Genomic DNA, 10,550 nt, shown 5'->3' with positions numbered 1-10,550 from the left:
TTTCAGAAAAATGCGGGAATAGTTAAAATAAAAATGGGAGCTTCCGCTTCTTCTCTTCTTGAGATCCAGGTAGTTAATAAGTATTAAGAATTTAATTTAACACGTCATTGGAAGATTCAAAAATGATATGAAGAGCTTTTTTATTTACACTTCATCTGCAGTTTTTAGAAGAAGACTGGTTCTATGCTTGTGTAAAAAATGAGTTTGTCCAAAACCTCTAAGAAAGTAATTTAGATTTCATGAAAATAGTTCGAATCGACTCTCAGTTACTAGGTAGCCCTGATTGGGGGATGGGTTAGTTATTGATGGAAATGTCTTAAATATGCCAGTTAAAGACAAATTTTTTAATATCCGCTCTCATAGAAAATTATATACTTCTCTTTCCACTTGAATTAATTGATTGGTAGGCTCCGGAGGAAGAATATGAGAGCAGGAGAATTGTGAGTTCTGAAGAATATCTCATTGGATTGATTGATTGATTAGTAGAATCTGGAGGAAGAATATGAGAGCAAGAGAACTGTGAGTTCTGAAGAATATCTCAATGAATTGATTGATTGATTAGCAGAATCTGGAGGACGAATAAGAGAGCAGGAGAACTGAGTTCTGAAGAATATCTCGATGGATTGATTGATTGATTAGTAGATTCTGGAGGAAAAATAAGAGAGCAGGAGAAGTTTAACTATTGAAGAATATCTCAATGGATTGATTGATTGATTGATTTTAGGATCTGGAGGAAGAATTTGAGAACAGAAGAAGTGTGACTGCTGAAGAGTATTTCAATCACTCGACCAACAGAGTTAAACCTGGAGATAATAAACTCACATCCGTTCCACCTGAACTATGCAACAAGGAACCAGAAAAAACAAAGACAACTAACTCGGCAAATATTTTTATTAATTACTCGTCCAATAGAACAAAAGCAGCATATTTTTAGGGTTAAATATGTTGAGCGAAATCATTACGATTCAGAAGTCATCTTGTTTTTTTTCGTGTTTTTTTGTGTGAAAATTTAAGGAACAAGCTACTGGGTAATAAAAATAAGATCTACGACTTAAAATTAGTTTATATTGTTATAAATGCAAAAAATCAAGCTAATTAAACAGGTGATTTATTGTTTAACTACTTCATTACAACTTTATTCAATACAAAATAAATCAATAACAGTATTCTCATTTGTAGAATCATAGAGAGAAAAAATTGTCTCATTCTATCTTAGTACCTATTGCTGTAATGAGTTGCTTTTTGCAGAGCTCTCCATTGATTAAGGTTTAATCAAAGACTTTATCCAAAAATTTGGTAAGGGTAGTTGCAGACTTTTATCTTTAAATTAAAATTGTGAACATGAACTGCAATATGTTATAAAATATTTTATATTATATATTGCAAACGTCGTTGCAATTGAAGGACTTTTCATCTATATGAATATAAGAGAAATTAAAGCAACAAAAAAGGACATAAAAAACTAGAAAATCTGAAAACCGGAAAACTGGAAAATGACTTTTCATCTCATTTTTAGGAAAAAAAAATACAAAATAAATCAAAGAAAAAACATCCAAATAGAGACTTTTCGTCCAGGAATCAGATAGAATTTCTTTATGGTATCAGTAAATTTTTAAAGAAAACCAATCAAAAGAAGAAGAAGAATTTATTGTTTAACTTACTGTTACATTTTTTTCAAATAACGATTTCTGGTTTGGTCCTGTAGGTCCGTTTGTTGAGATCTGTAGATCTTAGTTTTAATAATATTGTTGAAATACCAGTCGGACTTCCTCTAACCTTGCCACACCTTCAACACCTGAATATTAGTCATAATCAGCTGACTTTTCTTCCAGACTCTATATTCGGCTTTATTCATCTTCAGGCATAGTTTAAACAAAGATAAATGGGTATTCATGTTTAGATTACGTTAAGGACACCTAGTGGAGTACATAAAAGAATTTCCGAATTTTCATTATATTAAGTATTCATAATGAATACCCAGAAAAAGATTAAACTTTTTTCTTTCTTCTGGACCTTGCAGTTATCTTTTTTAACAAAAAACGTTTTTTTTGTGTGCATTTGAGTAATTTACTACTACTAAAGAAAGACAGGGACTCTGAAATGGGAAATGAGACATTAAGACATACATTAAAAAAAATGTTGTTTAGTCATTTTAAAACTGATTGATTGATTGATTGAACTGTGTTGTACCAGAGTTTGGATTTAAGTTACAATCATATATCAAGTTTACCTCAATCCTTCACTTCTCTACTCCAGCTCAACAAACTAGATCTTTCCCATAATTTGCTCAGGAAACCAAATTAATAATATTTTAATATTTTTATGAGAATTAACTAAAGGGAGTCTTGGTGAAGGAATTTTTGACTAAATCAGAATAGAACTCGAGATCGATCTCTAGGAATTTTTTTTTACATAATGTTTTGTAATGAGAAAATAAGGGTGTTTATTTTTCTGTTGCTCATTTTTTCATTGGGTTTGGGGGAAAAATTAAGAAAAAGGGGGAAGGGAAGGTTAGGGTAAAAGGAAAAGGAGTAGAGGGAAGGGAAAAGGAGAAGAGAGAAAAGGAAAGGGGGAAAAATGATTTGCATCTTAACAAAAAAAATTTAACAAAAGATAGTATTAGAAATTCTTTTTAAAAAATCTAAGGGGAGACCTTGAAGTAGACCTTTCTAGGGCACCAAAACGCTCCATTATATGTTACTAAAATTCAAAAATTTCCAAAAAATTATACTCGGGCTTCAGAAACATGTAAAATACACTTTTTTTAAGTCGTGGATTTGGGAAAAAGATATGATTCGGGGGGGGGGGGAATATGAGTCTTAGAACTAATATACACCCCTGTGAGAAATTTGTCTTCAACTTTCGTTGCTTACCGAGGATAAGTACATAAAAGAATTTCCGAATTTTCATAATATTAAATATTCATAATGAATACCCAGAAAAAGATTAAACTTTTTTCTTTCTTCTGGACCTTGCAGTTATCTTTTTTAACAAAAAACGTTTTTTTTGTGTGCATTTGAGTAATTTACTACTACTAAAGAAAGACAGGGACTCTGAAATGGGAAATGAGACATTAAGACAAACATTCAAAAAACATTACACTGACTGATAGATTGATTGATTATTGATTAAACTGTGTTGTACCAGAGTTTGGATTTAAGTTACAATCATATATCAAGTTTACCTCAATCTTTCACTTCTCTACACCAGCTCAACAAACTAGATCTTTCTCATAATTTGCTCAGGAAACCAAATGAATAATATTTAAATATTTTATGAGAATTAACTTAAAGGGAGTGTTGGTGAAAAGGGAAGGAATTTTTGACTAAATCAGCATAGAACTCGAAATTGGTCTCTAGGAATTTTTTTTTACATAATGTTTGTAATGAGAAAATAGGGGGTGTTTATTTTTCTGTTGCTCCTTTTTTCATTGGGTTTGGGGGAAAAATTAAGAAAAAGGGGGAAGAGAAGGTTAGGGTAAAAGGAAAAGGGGGTAGAGGGAAGGGAAAAGGAGAAGAGAGAAAAGGAAAGGGCGAAAAATGATTTGCATCTTAACAAAAAAAATTTAATAAAAGATAGTATTAAAAATTCTTTTTAAAAAATCTAAGGGGAGACCTTGAAGTAGACCTTTCAAGGGCACCAAAACGCTCCATTAGACAAACTTGGTAATTAATCGTATTTATTGATCTATCTAGGCAACCTAGACAAACTTAGGTAATTAATCGTATCTATTGATATATCTAGGCACCCTAGACAAACTTAGGTAAGTTAGCTTATCGATGATCTATCTAGGCAACCTTGACAAACTTGGTAATTAATCGTATTTATTGATCTATCTAGGCAACCTAGACAAACTTAGGTAATTTATCGTAACTATTGATATATCTAGGCAACCTAGACAAACTTAGGTAAGTTAGCTTATCGATGATCTATCTAGGCAACCTTGACAAACTTGGTAATAAATCGTATTTATTGATCTATCTAGGCAACCTAGACAAACTTGGGTAATTTAGCTTATCTATTTATATATCTAAACCTAGAATAACTTATGTAGTTAGCTTATCTAATTAAGTAATGAAGTATTGATCTATCTAAACAACCTAGACAAACTCAGGTAATTAAGCTTCTTTATGTCTATTGATTAGGCAACCTAGACAAACTTGGGTTTTCCAGATTTTTTACCTCTTCTAAGGTAACCTAGGCAATTCAAGGTAATCATTATTACCCACCTTTCAATGCAAGTAAGCCTACCTATTAACGCAATCTAAACAATCTTTAGTAATTTAGACGGCTTGTCCATTTGCTCTTAGAAACATTCATATCTTTTGTTCAGTGTATTGTTGGTAGGGCGGAATAAGTTTACTCCCGAGTTCCGGGTACTCTCAGAGACTGAGGGTTCGGAGAAACTAATCCTTCATTTACGATCCTGTTTTTTTAAATCACAAGAGGGGGATCTTCCTTCTCAATGCAATATTTTCAGGTTAATACTAAATATAATATTTTTTCTTTAAACTGATAAAAATTTGAATGCAGGGATCACTAGAAATAAGCTTAATAGAAGCTGTCTTTGGCAGATATTTTTATTCAGAAACGTCATTCATCCTTTCATTGTTTGTTTGTTTGTAAGTTTGGGTGTTTGTTTGTTTGTTTGCTTTGAATACGACTTTCACTCAACTTTATTATAGTTTTTTGAACTTCGAATAGGAAAGGAAACGGAAAGATTTATTCATTATCTGTCACTTTTTACCAATAAAATCAAAATATTTAACTTTTAGTATAATTTTTACAATTTATATTGTTTAAACTAACCCTTGGTATATCTAGACGAGAGCGTGGACCAGTATTTGATTCTAAAATCTTGAACTCTGGGTCAGCTCAGTCATTCTTCAATCAGATTCAAACTCAGGTATTTTTGCTTGGATTTTACTTCACTTCAACTTAACGTTTTTATAAATTAATAATAATATCATATTAATCAAATTTTAAGGTTTATTATTTTTAAATCATTAATGATTTTAAGGAATTTTCCCCGTTTTCTTTCATTATACCAAATTAAAATCATATTTGTAAATCTTTAAGTATCAATAATTTTACTTTGTTCAAGTTAGATAAATTTAAAAAATTCATTTAAAATCCAATTTAAATCTTTTTTTTTCCCAATAAAGTTTAATAAAAACTTTTTCAACAAAAACTCGACACCACTTGTGTAAAATAAAAACATTATATTTTAAGATAGATTTCAAGTTGCCCTCCAGTTGTATAGTGGAATGTCGGATTCCCTATGGTACCCTTATTAGCTTTTTCTGATCAAGAATGAATGAGACATCTTCGGTTTAACCTAAATTGAATGTTTCTTTAAAAAAAGCGACTTGCAGATCTTTGCTGTGGAAACTGTTCAGGAAATTGTCGGAAGAAAATCCTTTTCAAGCTAGAAAGCTAGAAAATTGACGATATCTGCTAGATTGTTGATCAGATGAAGTATTAATGGGTACCCTTGGGAATCAGGCACACCCTTCTTTTTAAATAAAGGTTTACATTAAATAACGATGCTAATCCTTGTAAGGCCGTGAATACTGGAAACCGTCTGTTGACACCTCTGATCCCTCCGCCCCAGGCCACCACCCTGGACTCCGAGGCTATCAAGGACAAGCTCCTGGGCATGTTCTACGGCTCTGTGGTAGGGGACTGTATGGGCGTGTTCACTCAGTCCTTCACCCCAACCCAGGCAGAGTTCCACTACCAGAGGGACTTCTTCATTAAGAACAAGCTCTATGTGGACGAGTACCGTTGCCACTTCAGCCGGGGGAGTGTGACGCTTGCCAGCCAGGTGGTGGGTGCAGTCCTTGACTCTGTGATGGGGTGGGGAGGTGTGGTCGATGAACTTGACTATGCCAAAAAATTACATGAATTGATAAAATCCTACGGGAAACCTCTCACCAGTTCTGTCATGCAGGGGTTGGCGGCAAAGGTAAACATATAAAGATTTTAAGATATTTTATATATTTTTTGGGAATATGAAGAAATGTTTTTTTCTATTTTTTAAGAATTTTCTCATTCTTTGTCATCTAATGAAAAAAAAATATTAAAATTCTCCCAGACAAGACGAAGAATAAATATAAGTTTTTATTTAAAAAGGTGTAATTTTTCGTATGATAATCATAAAAGTTTCAATTTCCAATAATAATCCCAAATCGTGATTTTTAATTTCAGTCCAATTTTTTCGTTGATTCCTAATCGAAATGCTGTCAGACAAAAACAAAAATAGCAAACATGTACTTTTAATTTAAAACGGGCGAAATTTTTCAAAATAATAATAAAAGTTCTATTTGTAATTTCAGTCTAAATTCATTGTTGATCCTACAGCTGCTGCTCGAGAATGGATGGAGCAAACTGATACTGCCACGGAACAAGTAGGTCAGGAATAGTCTTTTAGTCAAAGTTGTTACTTAATATATAAAGTAGTGATCTATTTTTGTTTGTTTGTGTGGCCGATCATAACTTTGGAACCATTTGACTGATTTGCCTGAAATTTTGACTGAGGAACAAGTTAAAATTCTAAATTGAGTCGATTGACTTTTGTTGTGAAAATGTCGGCCAAATCTGTGTTCCCAAGCAAGTAAAATATATTTTTTTGGAAATAAAAACAAAAAATATTAGAAAAAAGCTAGCGAATTCATTTCTTCTTTTCAAAGCTTTGAAAATCAGGAAGCTTAGAAAATGTTATTATTATTTTTAAATTACTTCAATAACGCTCTCGCTCCATGAATGATGCCTTTTAAAACCATGCTTACTTGTATAATTTTGAAATTTCTTAAATTGCTGCTAATATAACACTGTTATTTTATTTTATTAATCTTTGCTGATACAGTTAATTGTTGGGTTCGTCTGCGCATTTATTAAAAACAGAAAATCAAAAATGTACATATTTTGATATATATATAAAGTTTATTTTTATTTGTACTTTTTTTGAATAATAATAATTTTTAACTTACTTCATTTTATTAAATCACAAGATTATGCCTTGGGCGTCCTCGTTCAATTAAGTATTTAATATTTATTCATTGGAAGCAAAAATGCCTTGACAACTCGACCTTTTTTGTAGAATCTAAATTATCTAAAGAAATCATCAGAGAAAAAAAATTTAAATTACAAATGTCTTGAAATCAGTTGAATTATTTAAGTTTTGAATATTATTCTTTAAGTTTGTGATAGTTTCTGTCTGCCTCCAATGTTAGGACTGGTTGTGTCACAATTTCATGATCTAAGGGTGAGAAACTTATTAAAAAAGTAATACATGGGTGAGAAACTTATTAAAAAAGTAATACATATATTTTATTGAAAAATAAAAATGGCGCGTTTTTAGGAGATAGAACGCAACGCGACAAGAATATGTAAATCCACGCACGCAGCGCCAGATAATGTGACAGCAGCCATTTTGCTGGCACAATGTCTTGCCAAACTTATCCAGGTATTGATATCTCAACACTAGTTTAAAATACAAGAGTCATTTAACATGATGGGGCTTATGTTTTTCTTCTGAAAAAAAATTGCGGTATCGTACTTTGGTGAAAGTCCCCTGAGTTAGGGGGGGAACTACATTAGGGTGCCGGATTGACTGGGTTCCGATGATGGTGATCTGAGGATTCCACATTGGTGATCTGCCACTATCATTTCTTAAATTAACAATAATTAAATTCTATAAATTACCACCATTTATAAAGAAATTTCCAATCAGTTTTCTTACGTACAAAAATTTTTTAAATATAATTCCACAAAAAAAAGATCCTTTTCAAATATTGGGTATAACAAAACTATGTTTTGAATGCGGTGATGATAACTGTGAAAACAAAATAATTATAAAAATCAGCCAACAATTCTTAATTTAAAAAAATTCTATTTCAATACTAATTACGATTAGATTTTATGTCTCCTGATTTTAGGGTTTACCCCTGGACACTGCTCTAGAGGAAATAGAAACCAAGCTGACCGGCTTAAAACCTGGCGACGAAGAGAAGAATAATAATATTATTCAGATGTCTCATCCTCTCACCACACTGAAACATCTGACAGGAATATTCAAACATAATATCAAAAAAAATTCTGAAAAACATTTTATTTTTTTCCACCTTTTGAAAATAATTTATTAGGGTTATATTCGCTAAATTGGAGATAATTTATGATGATATTTAGAGGGAAAATTATCAAAAAAAATGATAAAACTTGCATATCTGACTGAAAGTAGTGTGTGTACTGTGTATTGTGTTCACAGGATATTGCACTAAATACTATTTCTATCTACTGGGTTATGTGTTTTACAGTTATATCTTTGATGCTATATCGATATGACTAAAGACCCATTGAACTGAAGTACAAATGCTCTAAAGTCAGATGTTCACAAGCCAGTTTTTAGTCTGTTTGAACAGTTGTACAAAATATAAATAAACAAAAAAATTAAATATTTTCCAATTAACTTGTTTAAACATGGGGATCATCATTTAAGAGATCTATGGCCGGCAGCGCTCGGCCCAGATATATTCCTAACCTAACCCTCAAATTTTATGTGAAAAACGCTTAACATGAAAGGAGGTAATTTAAAAAAAAAAATGGAAAAATAGTTCAATTGGACGTATAATTTTCAAAAGGACTTAGTCCTTTTAAACCTTAGTTCAAATAAACATTTGTCCAATTGATATATGACACCAAATTTTTACAAATTTATTCTGAATCAAGTTTGCATTGTTTCTTTGTTCCTTTGATATTTTATGTATATTATGGATATTTGTACAGAGTGTGTACGTGTATACAAGAATAAGGGATTTAAAGCAGCAGTGATTGTTAACTTGTTTAAAGGTAATTTTTCATTCACATCAGATTAATGACTACTTAGATTTATTTAGATTTATTGACAAGGTTTTTTACGCAGTTGTTTTGAAATTATGGTCTGTCTTCTACAGAAGATGTTGAATGATAATAGTAATGATAATAAAACTAAAGCAAAATATAAGCTAATGGATATTAAATGTTAAGGCGATACAAAAAAAAATTTTAAGATGTTCAAAATTTTATGTTACAAGGGGGAGAGGCAAGTGTAGGAAGTCTTGTAGTTGGAGCAGTTCTTGGTCTTGATACAGGATATGCAAATCTTCCATCAGATTGGCTGGAGGTCATTGACCCAGATTTTAGGTAGGTGGGAGGTCATAAATCTAGAAGTTAGGTAGGTTAGAGGTCATTAATCCAGAGTTTAGGTAGGTTAGAGGTCATTAATCCAGAGTTTAGGTAGGTTAGTGGTCATTAATCCATATTTCAGGTAGGTTAGAGGTCATTAATCCAGATTTTAGGTAGGTTAGAGGTCATTAATCCAGATTTTAAGAAGGTTAGAGGTCATTAATCCAGATTTCAGGTAGATTAGAGGTCATTAAAAATAGTTTAGGTAGGTTAGAGGTCAATAATCCAGATTTTCTGTCTAGTTAGAGGTCATTAATCCAGATTTCAGATAGGTTAGAGGTCATTAATCCAGATTTTAGATAGGTAGGAGAGGTCATTGACCAAGACTTTAGATAGGTTTGAGGTCATTAACCCAGGCTTCAGTTTGGTTGGAGGTCATTAACCTAACTTTAGTTAGAGGAGAGGCTTGTGACATGGTCATCAGTCATCAGGTGGGTTGGGTGTGGTTAATTGACCGAGGCTTCAGGTAGGTTAGAGGTAATTAACTTACACTTAAAGAAGGTTGGAGGTCATTGACCAAAACTGTAGTTAGATGAGTGGTCATTGACTCAGACTTAAGGTAAGTCTAAGGTCATTGACCTAGATTTAGCTGGACAGTGCTAAGGTCATGACCATACATTTTAAGCCACTGCACTAATTTGCCTTGCTGGTTTCTAGGAGATAATTTTTTATATTTTAGGTTGATCCTAGACCGTAGACTTAATACACTCTTCGATATGATGGGCATCCCCTAGAGACAATGAAGAAGAAAATTATCAGTTATTTTATTTTATTTGTAATAATCCTTCCCATTCTGCAGATTGGGTTTTAAATATTAGTTTAGTTTTACCATGAAAAGAAATCTTGAAGTTCGCTTAAAAGACATTAAATTAATAAAATTTTATTACCATATTTTAAAAATTCATATTCATAATCTTTCTAGACCGCTTAAAAATTTAATTTTTTAGAAGCGATCTGTTATGTATATTTAATAATTATATTTTTTATATTATTTTTACCAAAAATCTTGTTAAAGTATTTTTAACATCATAAGGATGTGACCAAAAAATTGGTTTAGTGTTAAACAAAATGAAATTACACGTGGGTTGGAACTAGGTTTATATTTCTGAGGCAGATGTAAATCGTCTTCAGCAATTGAAGTGGGAAACCGGTTTCTCTCTGGCTGGGCTTTCTGTTTCTCATTCATCTTAGTAGTACCAATCAATTACAAAAATTAAACTGCTGTTCTTCTAATATCCTATTATACCTTTTACGTTTACTTTACCTTTAACAAGCCTATTCTTGTTCTTTTCAACAATATTTGTGATACAAACTTTTTACTATGT

General features: G+C 31.8%; 1 protein-coding gene across 1 annotated transcript; it reads left to right on the top strand.

Annotated features, from left to right (window-relative positions):
• Positions 1-6: 6 nt before the first annotated feature.
• Positions 7-9,983, top strand: LOC111695409 (uncharacterized). The gene is made up of 15 exons (XM_023464730.1): positions 7-69; positions 725-850; positions 1,706-1,861; positions 3,148-3,254; positions 3,673-3,714; positions 4,334-4,480; positions 4,825-4,906; positions 5,564-5,968; positions 6,339-6,414; positions 7,203-7,267; positions 7,364-7,468; positions 7,941-8,070; positions 8,788-8,850; positions 9,075-9,183; positions 9,905-9,983. Exons 1-15 carry the CDS (start codon positions 34-36, stop codon positions 9,957-9,959), a joined length of 1,704 nt encoding a protein of 567 aa, XP_023320498.1. The 5' UTR covers positions 7-33; the 3' UTR covers positions 9,960-9,983.
• The last annotated feature ends 567 nt before the right edge of the window (positions 9,984-10,550 follow it).

The sequence above is a fragment of the Eurytemora carolleeae genome, unplaced genomic scaffold (genome assembly GCF_000591075.1).
Source record: "Eurytemora carolleeae unplaced genomic scaffold, Eaff_2.0 scaffold34, whole genome shotgun sequence".
NCBI lineage: Eukaryota > Metazoa > Arthropoda > Copepoda > Calanoida > Temoridae > Eurytemora > Eurytemora carolleeae.
The sequence above is the reverse complement of the archived record's forward strand: the minus strand, read 5'-3'. Positions and strand labels throughout refer to the sequence as shown.